Consider the following 15,132-nt stretch of genomic DNA (forward strand, 5'->3'; position numbering starts at 1 on the left):
ATTTACCTTGGTAATAATTGAACTGAACGTTATCAAGCTTCTGACACTACTGGTTTCCTTTCATCCTAAATCAAGTACATACACTAATAAGAAGCCAGATCACGAGCTACTTGAAACCATATAGTAAAGAACCATATCCTCAAACTGGTAATGAAACATATCTTAAGGAAAATAATCTCTAGAATAAAGTTTCCAAATACACATTTGCAACATGACAGATAGATCTGTATGTACGTACAGTATGATAGCCCTTTTAATAACAGAAGACTGCTGACAGCTTTGCAATAAACAGTGAACTAACTTCAGAAGGACAGGTTGGCCTACTGCACACATAACAAAAATAAAACCATCTCCCACCCAGCATCACCCCACTACTAACACCTTTAGTGAATGAGTTATGCTGGCAATTCCAAACTCATGCCCATAACACACCTGACACGTATATTTTGTTTAAGCAACAAATATTATACATTATCACCGTCTATTTTAGATAGACAGAATAAATTAATCTACACAGATTTCTAAAATGAAGTCATAGAGTCATAGAGTCATAGATATTTAGGTCAGAAGGGACCATTATGATCATCTAGTCTGACCTCCTGCACAACGCAGGCCACAGAATTTCACCCACCACTCCTACAAAAAAAACCTCATTATAATATTTTTCTCTCTCCTAAGTATCATGAGTGCACCTAGGACACTCCTGAAAGAGATAAAACTACAGTGAATAAATTTTATAAACCTGTTTAAATTAACTGAAGTGGCTTATCTTTACAAAATGTCACAATTTTATGGTCTGATATCTCATGACCTTCCAGAAATAGAAACTATTTTCCTATTTCATTAAAAAAGGGGGATTTTTCCAGCTCCCCTCCAATGGAATAAAGCAGCCACTTCTATTCCTGATGTTTTGCAAAATGTTGGTCTTGAAACAAGTCTCTGGGTGCAGGACAGAACATTATCCATTCTGCACTGCATGGCAAATGGAGATGGAGAGGAAATTCCAGATTCTAAAGGGAGGGAGGGCAGGGGAGAGGAAACATTTTTGTGTCAAGTTGCTTTAAAAAAATGACAGCTGTTAGACTACTCAGAGGTTTGGAATGTTGGAAGTAGTCCCAGAGCAGACTGATTAATGGAAGCATAGAGGTGAGGCAGTCAAAGATGGAAGCTAAATGCAATTTATCATATCATTCCACAATTTATAAACAGGAATACCATCTCCACATTGATGGTACTTCAGTTCCATTGACTTCCACAAAACTTTGACGAGATTTAAACATAAGCTTACAGGTAAGCATGTGCTTCATTGCTTTCCTGAACAGAGATGGACTTAAGCATGTGTTTAAATGCCAGGCTGAATCGAGGCCATAGGTAACTAAAGTAGGTGGGCATAAACAAAGGGGAAAGTAATAGGAAATGTATTATCCAGCTTAAATTTTAAATAGCTCATCAACACAGTGAAGCAGAATGCACACTTTGTAATGGCATTGAGCTCTTATTCAGACAGTGGTTTTACAACAGTGGATTATGGGATTTTGTATAATTTTAAACCCTGATACTACATCGATGGGACTCTGTAGGAGCACAAGGGGCTATATGCACACATAAGGATTAGTCACTTGAGTTTGTAGGGTCAAGCTTCTTGTCATAGCTGACAGCTTCCTGTATACTAAGGAATCTTTAATTATTACATTTATCAATTAAAAATAGATATTTGATGCACACAGGTTTACCACTAGATTAAATAATTGCACAATCAAAAACCTAAACTGTTATTTAACATAAATGGAATACCTCACATCCACCTTGGCACTGAAAAAAATTCACCTTTTGTTTCTTTTCACTTATCTAATTTAATGGTGGAGGAAAATGACAAAGTAACAGCTAGGAGATGGAAAATGTTTACTTATCTATGAAACAGGTACAGTACAGACAGCAGTTGTCTATCAGTCTTACTCACACTGCCCAGCTCATTTGACTCAACATTGATCTCACAGGACCACCCATAGGGGGTAAAAAATTTGCAGTCTTCACCAGTTTATTATCTGTCTCTCTACTGAATCACCAAAAGTGTTGATTATTAAAAGCTAGAATGTTGATGTGGGGTGGGGGTTGTAATATAATCCTCTAAGGACGACATCAAAATGCCCACCCATTGCTTCTCATAACTTCTGGTCATTACTGAACCAGGCCAGATTAAAACTGGTGACCTAGGTGACAGGTGATCCTACAACTGACCCTTTGGGCAGATTTGCAGGATTGGAGTACTAATGTTTCTCTCTCACTTCATTGTTACTCATTCCAGTTTGTAATCTGAATGGTACCTGATCAAGCATGGATTCAATTTGGGACTCAATTCTAGGACAAGTGAGTGGATCCTCACAAACATCAATGACCTAAATAAATTGGTTAAAAAAAAATAGAAGGAAAAGCACAATATGTTTTAACACGGATATATTTGCCCGGCTCATGATACATTAATTTCCTTCTGTAAAGAGCAGAGATAGACACTTATTGGTTACAGTGCTAAAAACAATTATTAGTTTCTCCCCTGGGACCACCCAGACTGTGATCAGCTTTTCAGGCTGAAATGAATGATTGAGCTCTTGTCTGAAAAGAATTAACAGATGTACATTCTTGGCCAAAACATTTTAATTAAAAAAAAGCCCTTCATGCTAAAGAGGACTATTATTTCTTTGTACAGTATTATTCCTCCTTCTTGTCTAAGGATGTTCAGTTCACCTGACTGCCAGACATCTATTTCATGAACAGTCATCGACTACAAAAAGTTTCTTATTATAAAATAGAAATGGATGAGGAGGAACAGTTTAACCAGCTGACGCTTCAAGTCAACATTCATCTTTTATGACTGTCCACTTCAAATTGACTGTCCCTGTGAACATTAGATAGCAATACTTTATTACTACTGATACCATTTCAAAATATGAAGTAGACATCATGAACAGATATACATGAGTGAAACTGAACTGGTAATTTTACAGTCATGGAAGAAAATATCTGAAATGTGGTTCAATGAACAAGAAAATGAAATTCAGAGGAAAATGAACTAGAATGGAAAAATAAGAAAATCATTATAAAGACACAAACCATGACCAGTAGCTGTTTTCACTGACTAGTTAGATCAAAACAACAAGGAAAGGTACATCTTCATTTAGTAGACACATCCTAGCAGCGTAGCATATTAAGATAATTTTCTGGGACAGCAAGGAATTCAAAGAAGTTTCACAGAAATAGAACAACCACCATAGAAAATAAAGTTTAGGACTAAGATTTTCAAAAGCAGCTAGTGGTTTATTTTGCCTAAACTGATACACCTTAGAGATAGCTTAAATTTGGCATCCAAAATTTGAAGCACCCAAGCTCACTATTCACTTTTGAAATTCTTGATAAAAGGATTTTAGATACAAGTAATTTTGATGAACTTGTAATATTTCCTTCATTTTCAAGTAGTGTATGTACTCCTATTCTACCTGTTTTACATTCAGAAATAGTTTTCTAATGACTATCAATATATATTTTATTAACTGTAATAAACCCTTTTAAAAATACACTGGCATACAGTTATTCCATGCAGAAGGAAAAACTGCACTATTTTATATGTCAAGTGTGATAACAGTTGACAAAAATTGTGAATAAATTAATCATTTATTGGTGGGGAAAACAGTTTCTTTGACAAATATTACATCTTGGGAATTGAGTGACTACTAAAAATATTATTTGAAAAATATGTATGAGATAATTGATAAAAAATAGTTCAGTTATTCATGAATATTATTCAGCCCATTCTATTTATATTATGAATGACTGTAGGCGATAATGTAGATTTTAAAATTATTTTTACATATAAAATGATAATAAATAATTGTGAAATCAATAGGGTGGCACACATGTATCTGAAAGTAAAATTTGAATCTATGTGCATTATATAGCTTATGATAGTATACCCTGATGTGTTCCTGATAATTTAAATTACATAAGCAGAATTTATTAAACTATTAACACTAGTTATAGAATGAGTTCTCCTGACAAAGCGTACTGTCATGCTAAAGTTCTACATTAGACATAACAAAATATTCCTTCACTATAAAAGAACTGAAAACTCAGCCATAGGAAATGGACTGTGTGTTTTTCAAATTTTTGTTCATTTCCTGATCTGGCTAACAGTTCCATTTCCCTTCCCTCTTATACAGAGTGATAATTCATTAAGTGTTTCAAATTATACTGCATGAAAGGCAAATGTTTCTGTTTGCTCTGCATGTATTTACACACATGACTAAAATATATCAAAAGAGTTTGTAATTTTGTATCCGCTTAGACCTAGCACTTTTTTGTAAGCCATTTCAAGTAATCTGCACATCACTTGGTACCATAATTGCTGGTAAATTGTCTGTATATTGGCCACCTTTCCTTTTGGTCCCTCTTTCATAAAACCCTTTTGTACGATCGTCAAGCAGCTGTCCTTTGTTCTTTAATGTTCCTAGCACGGCTCCCCAGCAGAGAACACTTTATAACATAAAGTGCAAAGTACCATTTTCACAGCAGGGACCACAGTGTTCGTCTTCAAAAAGAGGCATTAATAAAATGGAACTGTAATGAACATGCTAATTCTGGTCGTAAGATATTGTACGTAGTCGGTTGCATTCTCATTCTCACTAAAAATCTGCGAAGTTTTTACTATGGCTCTTCAAACTTCTCTTAGTGAATGCTTTTGAGATAGATATATGCATGTGTCACATGCTCTATCTTTCTGACCCCATCCACACAACTTTCTACCATGCCTATGACCAGCTAGAGGCCCAATGGACTAAAAACACTGTACACACGACAGATGGTTAAAACCAGTGAATATTACCCAGGCACTTCCCCAGCTAGCTGGCTCTTTTGGCACATGGTAAATTTCTTGTGACCAGCTAGGTACGTCATGATCTTGCCAATGGATGGGCACCCATAGCAATGCCAGTGTAACTGGTAAATCCAGTTCCCTGTTCTTATTTAGCACTGTGCAGTCAGACATCCCACAGTGCATTGTCCCTCAGAATAAAGGTGTCACTCTGTGTGTCTGACTTCCAGGGACTCTAATCCCCATGCGTAAGCTGCCCTAGATGGCTTTTCCCAGTTACATCACCCAGAGGAGCAAGCCAGTTTAAAATGGCCCCTGCCCACCTCAAAATCACGAGGTATTGAGAGAACATGGAAACAAATTGTCATTACTTGTGACCCATCTTCTGATATCAGGAAAATAATAGTGCTTTGAATGCATATCTCTCCCCCCACCCCCTTGCTATTTTTCAAACTCTGGAAATTGCTCTGAACCTTTTCCATTGTAATAAAAACAATGTCCTTTAATTACACTTGTCATATCAATGGCCAGGGAAACACTGTTAAATACATAACTCACTTTTTATTATATACCATGATTGCTTGACATCGCATCAATCACTTTATAAAAGCAGCTTTATAGCAGAGATATGAGAAAAGCATCTCAACACAAAGATTTTGCTCCTCTTGCTCCTTGCCGATTGACAGTGTGAGCAGAAATACTGGCACAGAGAATCCATTATTATGCATATTTGCTCAGATGGTAATCACAGAGCTTGTAGTGAGATGGGAATGTATCAGGATCCAGCCTCAATTTCCAAGTGCCTATGTAGCACTTTGCTTTTAATTCACAGATAGTACAGTGAACAGAGCATGCAGCCATGAGTGTGGGGATATACATCCGCTCTATGTTGTTTTGCTTTAGGTGGTTTCAGTCTCGTAAAGGTGCACTCAAACACCACTGTGACACAACGGTGGCAACAGATAAAGCAGCATTTGTTGACATGCTTACAGTCTTGGCATGGCTTCATCAGCAAAGGGTTGGCTGGGTTCATGAAAATCACCGCTGGCACATAAATGACACCAACATCTCTACCGTGTTAGTGGACTAGCATTTCAGTCTTCAGTGGAGAAGGACACAACCCTTTGCCTTGGCCTACTTTTCACGTAATGCTTCAGAGTGATGAGGGAAGCTGTTATCTTTTCTGTCTGCCACCTCTTCCATACTGTAAAGCACCAACTCCAGAAACTAGAGGCTGCAGCAGTGCTCGTAGCACTTACTGACCGGATACCGTGGTTATGAGCACAGTTGAAGAATCTAAACAGAAGAGGATAGGCACAGGCCCAGGCAGCTCCTGTTGAGCCACTGTGTGATAGCTGTCCAGAACTTCCCATAGAAACATGATGAGGCAGACTACAGGGTGGAGGCATACAGATGTGGTTGTGATGGCAAAAAAGTTACTGCATTGAGACAAACTGAACCAAGTTATTTGTAACCACTTAAGCTGACCATACCTTTAACTGATTAAAAAATTTGTGAGACTGGGCCCTTTCTTGCGTGGGAACATCCCTCTGCCTCATCAACCCTCATGGCAAAAGGGTGGCAAAGCTTGTTAATTCTGGGTCAAATCCTGACCTTCCATTGCAAGAGCTTGGATGGTCTCAGGTGCAGCACAAATGTTGTGCTGGTTCTCGGGGAGCACAGGGAGGCAGCATTTGAGGAGCTTGCAAAAGAGATGTGTACCACCTGCACAATGCAGAGCGACATGGGGGCTCTCTGGTGGATTAAGCCTTGAGGGGGCCTGGATCCAATCTACTCAGATCTATCTATCATACTGACATGGCCCCCATCACCGTAGTATTTGAGTGCCTCGTAGTTATTCACATACTTATCCTTACAGCACCCCTGTGATGCACAGAAGTACTATTGTGGTCAAAGTACAGGTGGGGAAGTGAGGCACATAGAGAATAAGTGACTTGCCCAAGGCCACACAGGAAGCACAAAGCAGTAATTGAACCTACATTGCCTGAGTCACTGGATGCTAATGCCCGAAACACTGGATCTAATAAAAGAAATGATCAACCACAACATTGCCAAGTGGCTTCTAAACCTGCAACCTCATGCTACCTGCCACCTAAAGCTACCTCACGCTCTCCAGTTGGCAGATCCCAATTCTCTCTGGCATTATTACACCATTCCACACCTCATGGATCAATGTGTATATGGGCCTCCTTCCATCTCATGGCTTAGATCCATGGATCTTGCTTTAATCGAGCCCCGAACCAGAGGATCTCAGCTACTTCACTTTATCCTTTTAACAAAAACTGTAAGCATTATGGCTGGAGACTATAAAGTTTCTCTTCGATTTTTAATCATTTTAATTTTTTCCTTGTTTTCTTACCAACTTTTATTTATCTCCATCATGTGCATGTACACTCTCATTTATTATTGTAGGGCTGTTCATAAGAGGTAGAATGCTGACGTAAGTTATTTTTAAGGAGTATTGAACCATTTGAGTTGGAAAGAAAGACAAAGAAAAACCTGCATATACTTTACAACAAACAGCTTACATTGCAGATGGGGGTGGGGGAACAGGTAGATCATATTTTTAGAGCCAGCCAGTTTTGACATGGGTGCCGATCTTACACCCATTTAAGTATTCATTGTTGTCAATGAGAAGAGGATAAGTCCCGGTGTCTCTCTACTACAGAGTAAGGAAGAAACAGTTGATTCAGAACTGCATCTTTAAAAACACATGCACAGACATTTCAATGAAAAGACCCAGGAGGCCTGTAAATATATTTCAGTAGGTAACGTGTTCTACCCTTCATTAAATTCTGTACGCAGAGAATACACTTTACATCTGAATTTTCCCACTTTTTTTTCCACATTCTTAATTTTTAAATGATATTTATTGCTATTAGAGAGACAAGGTGGGGGAGGCAATATCTTTTATTGGACCAACTTTATGTTGGATAAAGAGACAAATTTTTGAGTTCACACAGAGCTTGTCTTCAGATCTTACTGCAAACAACAATTATTGCTATGTAATATGACTGTTTTGGGGGCTTTTTTAATTTATGAATTCATAAAAAACTGAACAGAATATGATTTCTGTCATTTCAAACAATAGAAACAACTACTTTGTTCAGGGAGTTGAACAGGGAAGTTAAAATATGAACCAAATGATCAACCTTTCCATTTTTATTAACTGTGGCTGGAAAATAAATTAAAATGATGCCAAACACAGCCAAGTTAACACTAGAGATAACATTTGAATTTTTAGCAGGTTTATTCATGTATTTATTTTCATTATGTCAGGTACTTCTGAGGAAAATTTTTAAATATATGTCATACATACACAGTGTTCTGATCCTTTTTCATCGGTGATGTAAACAACATAATTGCTTACACTGATTAAAAAACCACATACAAATAAGTTAGTCTTTCTTGCTACACAAAAATCCAGTTCTTTGAAAGTAGCACAAAGGGAAAAAAACAAAATAAAGAAAAGCAATCTCTATATCTCCCCAAATGTTTCTAAATGGTGGGGCAAAGAATAATAAAACACAGAGCTCCAAGGATTATCTTCTTTTAATGCTGTCTGATAGTTGAAATTTTCATCCCAGTAGACACAAACCCTAACCCTGACCCTAACCTTCACAAACTCCCTGTCGTATGTTTATGTGGCTGGTATGGTGCATTATGTGCTAGTGTTTTGACGAAAGCACCTCCCTCCAAAATACAGAGTGGACAATGCACTGTAGGAGGGATTGGCAAGCAAGTGAGGAAGGGACACATTTCACATGTCAAAACAAAGTTCCTATCTGTCTCCAGAAGAATGAACAACAGATACAAAAGGCCATTCGATTACTAGCATTTACTCCAATGGGAATATCATTTGTAAGTGAGTCCATAGGTTTGGCACTAAATCTTATATTCCAACTCCAGGGTTGAAAAATTAGATGATCCTTTCATTGGCCTCAATAACAATGTTTGCTAAATAAATTAATAAAAAGACGTAGAAGATGATATGCATGTCTGAGGCTGAAGAACAGCATGTTTGCGCCCAGTACTTTGGAGAAAATGTTTAGCTGTAGCTCATCCTTATGTAAATACTGTTTCTGTAGTTTCACCAAGGTCAGTGGCAGCATGGATAACTTTCTGTATAAACGCCAATCATACAAATAAAAGCGCACAAGACAGCACTAACGTGCAAATCAGATGCATTCACAAAACATGTTATTGTTTGCTTGTTCTAGCCAGAGTCTTCCCATTTTTCCTCCTTATCTTACTTTCTTTGACCTTGCATTTTCTTCCCCACCCTGTTCAGTAAGATGGAGCCATTAGAGAGTCAAACATCCAAAAGAAAACCAAATCCAAATTTCAAACAAGGAAGTTCCCATTTTCCAGCATTCACAATACGACAGTACCCTCCAAAAAGGAACCTTAAACACTCTTTCTTTCATTAGCTGTAGAAAAAAACCCAAAACACTGCAATGATGTAATAGTTTTGACACTATCAAAGAAAATAAGTTATTGTCTGACAAGGACTTACCACGTAAAACAGTGAGTCTAGTGGACACACTTATTTCTCCAACACTATTGGAAGCAACACATTCATAAATAGCTTCATCTCGTGGAGTCCGCAGAGGCTGTATTCTGAGAACTGATCCAGATCCATCATCAAATTCTATTACCTATTGAAGGAAACAACAGCTGTCACAGGTGTTGTTACAAATGCCTACCTCTCAGCTAATTCTATGTGTGCACGATGAACTATCAATATTCATAACCTCAAAGCCAGTTTCATTTTTCAGATATACACAGAGGCGAATTCAACAGTGACTTAGACTGTAGTGTACATTGGTTATACAAACAGATGTAAGTACGCTTAAGTGGCAATGCAGTGTAACATACATAGATCCACTGAATATCGATGTAAGTGTAATTTACATGGAAGGGATTAGTGACAAAAAGCAACTAACAGGAAGGTGTAAGAAAGCATATTCTTACTTTAGGCCCCTCATACTTTCTTATACCCCACTAACACTCTCCTGCTAGTTGCTTTTCCTGTTGCACTCCACTCCACATCTTCCCCCTTTCGCATGTAAGCTGAATTTATTTTGCACTCACATCAAATACAAATAGCTAAGAACTATACTACTTCTCCACTTAAAGCCAACATAAAATTCACTCTTTTGTTTACACCATGTTTGAATGTGGCCCAGACACTTCCAAAGGACATATCCCTGTTTTCTCCAGCTGTGAATTTGTTCCATGTATAATTAATATTAGCGGATAATATCATTTATATAGAGTGTGTCCAGCAAAATGAAATGACTGTGTTGTTCTTGGTAGTGGTGTGTGGTTGTTATTTTTGAATAATTTACATAAGAAACTTTCATTCCCCCATCTGAATATACATCTGTAGTCTGGAGCTAATAGGACTGCTGCCTCTTCCCTCCGCTTACTCGGGGAGATAAATCATTCATCTTGTCAGGATGTTGCTACTCTCTACAGCAGCCCACTCACCACAGGCACCACATGCACCTTCCCTAGCAACTAACTCAAAAAATAACTCACTTTCATTAACTATTTCTTTCTTCATTAACTATGTACAACAGTTTGGGACTATCATCAGCCTGGCTATTAGGCTGGGATGCCAGATTCATGGATTTCTTCAAAATAATCTGGTGTTTGGTCAGAAAAATAAAATTTAAATTTCTGCTTCAGCTCCCTACTATGCTCGAGCTAAGAGACTAACACCCTTATAGGTAGACATGAATTGCTCATAGGAAGTACAGTGCATTGTATTTGTCAAAGACTAAGTCACTAAGACCTCTTCTTCTGACTGCTGCATTCATTCAGTCAGGCACTGAAAGTAAATCATAGAATCATAGAATATCAGGGTTGGAAGGGACCTCAGGAGGTCATCTAGTCCAACCCCCTGCTCAAAGCAGGACCAATCCCCAACTAAATCATCCCAGCCACGGCTTTGTCAAGCCTGACCTTAAAAACTTCTAAGGAAGAAGATTCCACCACCTCCCTAGGTAACGCATTCCAGTGTTTCACCACCCTCCTAGTGAAAAAGTTTTTCCTAATATCCAACCTAAACCTCCCACACTGCAACTTGAGACCATTACTCCTTGTTCTGTCATCTGATACCACTGAGAACAGTCTAGATCCATCCTCTTTGAAACCCCCTTTCAGGTAGTTGAAAGCAGCTATCAAATCCCCCTTCATTCTTCTCTTCCGCAGACTAAACAATCCCAGTTCCCTCAGCCTCTCCTCATAACTCATGTGTTCCAGTCCCCTAATCATTTTTGTTGCCCTCCGCTGGACTCTTTCCAATTTTTCCACATCCTTCTTGTAGTGTGGGGCCCAAAACTGGACACAGTACTCCAGATGAGGCCTCACCAATGTTGAATAGAGGGGGACGATCACGTCCCTCGATCTGCTCGCTATGCCCCTACATATACATCCCAAAATGCCATTGGCCTTCTTGGCAACAAGGGCACACTGTTGACTCATATCCAGCTTCTCGTCCACTGTAACCCCTAGGTCCTTTTCTGCAGAACTGCTGCCGAGCCATTCGGTCCCTAGTCTGTAGCAGTGCATGGGATTCTTCCGTCCTAAGAGCAGGACTCTGCACTTGTCCTTGTTGAACCTCATCAGATTTCTTTTGGCCCAATCCTCCAATTTGTCTGGGCTCTCTGTATCCTATCCCTACCCTCCAGCATATCTACCTCTCCTCCCAGTTTAGTGTTATCTGCAAACTTGCTGAGGGTGCAATCCACACCATCCTCCAGATCATTTATGAAGATATTGAACAAAACCGGCCCCAGGACCGACCCTTGGGGCACTCCACTTGATAATGGCTGCCAACTAGACATGGAGCCATTGATCACTACCCGTTGAGCCCGACAATCTAGCCAACTTTCTACCCACCTTATAGTCCATTCATCCAGCACATACTTCTTTAACTTGCTAGCAAGAATACTGTGGGAGACGGTGTCAAAAGCTTTGCTAAAGTCAAGGAATAACACGTCCACTACTTTCCCTTCATCCACAGAACCAGTTATCTCATCATAGAAGGCAATTAGATTAGTCAGGCATGACTTTCCCTTGGTGAATCCATGCTGACTGTTCCTGATCACTTTCCTCTCCTCTAAGTGCTTCAGAATTGATTCCTTGAGGACCTGCTTCATGATTTTTGCAGGGACTGAGGTGAGGCTCACCAGCCTGTAATTCCCAGGATCCTCCTTCTTCCCTTTTTTAAAGATGGGCACTACATTAGCCTTTTTCCAGTCATCCGGGACCTCCCCCGATCGCCATGAGTTTTTCAAAGATAATGGCCAATGGCTCTGCAATCACATCCGCCAACTCCTTTAGCACTCTCGGATAAGTGCCAGGTCACTGTCTTGCAAATTTATAGTACCGCAGCAGATTCTTGTTTGGCCCAGGAGTTACGTCATGTCCCTTGTTGAGTGTCACGTGACTCTTAAAGAGGCAACAGACCCCTTCAGCCCCTTAAAAGATCCCTTGACAAAGCAGAACAACAGTTCTTTCTTGGGAGCATGGAAGAAAGAAAGAGATTCCAACTTCCTGAGCTGTTGGGATCTCTGGAAATAAAACGAGCAGGTCAAACTTCTGTGGGGGAGTCTCACCCACCTCTTCATTGGTTGCTACATTTGAGCCATACACATTCCATACGTGTTTGGGCAGTATTGCTATCATGTGCAAATGACAGAATTTACAAGCTCCAGCCCATTTGTCCTTAGTTTCTGTACACTAATGGGTTTTTGCATATGTAAAGTCTAACATTTAAATGCAAAATGATAGCATTCAAAAATACATATGCAAATGTATGCAATACCTGCACAAATGCAATGTATGTTTTGAAAATCTGACTCTTAGAGTTCAAGTAGGGAATACCAGGATTTTCCTTTGCCTCATATTGGAATTAAAATAAAAGGATAAAAGATTAATAGCAAGACCCTCTATGAAAATTGAAGGGTCACCTTCTGTTGGTAAATGATAATAAAAAGTTTTTGTTTGCAGGCATGAGACAAATGCAGATTCTCCCATGGTCGGCCTTGTATAGAGCACTGGGCAGGATATTGTTGAACCTGGCCCAGTCCCACAGACTGCAGCACTGATCACCAGCCTCCATGGTTTTGGACTCAGTTTGTATGGATGTTACCTCACTGTGCACATCCTAAGGCTGGTTTACTGGCTTTTCTGAGACTGGGAAGAGTCTGAGGGACAGCAAAATAATATGTGCTTTCTTGGGGAGAGGTCAATGGCACAGCCCCACATACAGACTTCCTTTTCTCTGTTCTTTAAAGAAAGCCACCATCTTGAACAAACCTAAAGGACACACAGACCTCCCTCCGGTGTGAATCAAAACAGGATAGCTGGTATATATGACGTGTGGGCTGCTATGGAGGGAGAGGAGGCTCCACAATCCTAAGAAACAGGTTGGTACAACTATTTGACTCAGAAGGGGAATGTCAGGACTGAGACGTGGGCAGTCTGACCTAATGGTCAGAGTAGGGGTAGTCAGGCCTCGTGGTCAGAGCCAAAATCAGTATCCAGAAACTAAGACAGAGGTAAGAGACAGAATCAGAGTCCAGGAACCAAGCCAGTGGTAAGAGCAGGAATCAAAAACGAGTGATCAAATAGGAGTCAGGTCCAGTGCGGCAGCCAGTCAGGAAGCCCCTTAGTTGCTCAGACAACTTCCTATGCGTCCTTCTGGCCAATTGGAAGGGCTGGCCATCATCCCTAATTAGGATCTTTCAGGGCAGTGCCTCTGGGAGGAGTCAGAGTTCTGTGAGCCCCTCATATGCAGTAGTTCTGGGTCAACTCCCCAGGGAGAGCCAGGGTGTGAAAGCTGCCTGAGAATCTGTGGGCCCAGGTTTGAGACCTGTGGGCCTTTACAGAGAAGCCAAATCATTGCAGAATGGGGAAGCTTCAGCAGATGAATGCTACTGATATTCCCTTTAGTTGCACATTACACTATGGATTAGATATACGCCACCAGCGGTTTTGCTCATTTGCTTTTTGGAAGGAAAAGATTTTTATCAGTAACTGTTGGTAAAAATTAATTTCACCGCACACACACCAACCAACAAAAAAAATATTTTCATTGATAACCACAGCAATTTACAGATAAGCAAAGCAAGAAAAATGCTACTTGAGAACTTATCAGAATTTTATTTTAGGACATTTACTTCATAGTATTTTGACAAGTGATGTTAACAATCGTATTTTAACAGTTATAAAGCTTTAACTTTTTGAATCTCAATGTCTACTGTCATTAAAAAATTATTGTCTAGACCTCCCCCAATTTCCTACAGCTGTGAAAATTTAAATTTAAACTGATAAAATAATTTTAAAATGCTTAAAACCAATACTTTGTGCAATTGTGAAAATCAGGAAAAATATGCTTAAAATAAAAAAAATCCATTAAAATTACAAAAACAAATATTAAATTCTGCCAAGCCTATTTATGGGCTAAAAATGTTACCTCCTGAACAGTATGGACAAAAGAACTGTGAGGTGAAACCCAGTTGTTCTGGCACTCTGATTCCAAACAAGATAGCTTCCAAACTGTAAAAGGGACCTCTAATGGCCAATAATTTTCAAGCCGAACTTTCTAATGCATGTTGTTTGAATGTATTTCATGCAGGAAAAACACCATGCGATGTTCATTCATAATATATATTTTCTGTATGAAAGGTCCGCCCTATGCCTTAAATTTCTGAAATGATAAACTGCTCCTATAAATTATTGGGCAATACCACATACTTGGAATTGTTCAAACAGGGAGCAAAAGTACTTTTATAATGAGAGAGATGCAGGTGAAGCCTCCTTCCTACTGAGTAATGAAATGCAGAAAGACACATAAACATTTATTTTAGCGAATAAGGGAAAAACAAGAATAGTTATTTGAGACCCCCGCAGTTACTGTTGAGGTGGAAAGTCCAAAATGTTCCCTGTTTCTCCATGTGCCGTTTCTGAATCTAATTTCTGCTGTTGCTCTAATTTCCATCTGAAAATTCTACAGGATGAGTTAATGGCTTTTTTCTGGAGAGGGAAGAAAGCTCCTTAAAGTGTTGATGTGCTTTCTGTTTTAACTAACTAGCTTTTCAATGCTTTATAATGAAAATTACCTGTTAAATGTTTCATAATTCATTGAAACATGTCCTGTCCTATTTGAATATGCACTCTTGTTCCACATACCACTTAAGAACTTTTTAAAATACATTTTACATCATATATTTATA

General features: G+C 39.1%; 1 protein-coding gene across 1 annotated transcript in view; it reads right to left on the bottom strand.

Moving 5' to 3' along the window:
* Positions 1-15,132, bottom strand: part of PTPRD (protein tyrosine phosphatase receptor type D) — a 409,661-nt gene that overhangs the window by 297,258 nt on the left and 97,271 nt on the right. The window contains exon 3 of the mRNA XM_077816430.1: positions 9,399-9,540. Within this exon, the coding sequence (XP_077672556.1) occupies positions 9,399-9,540 (142 nt within the window). The remainder of the gene's footprint in view (positions 1-9,398; positions 9,541-15,132) is intronic.

The sequence above is a fragment of the Eretmochelys imbricata genome, chromosome 5 (genome assembly GCF_965152235.1).
Source record: "Eretmochelys imbricata isolate rEreImb1 chromosome 5, rEreImb1.hap1, whole genome shotgun sequence".
Lineage (NCBI taxonomy): Eukaryota > Metazoa > Chordata > Testudines > Cheloniidae > Eretmochelys > Eretmochelys imbricata.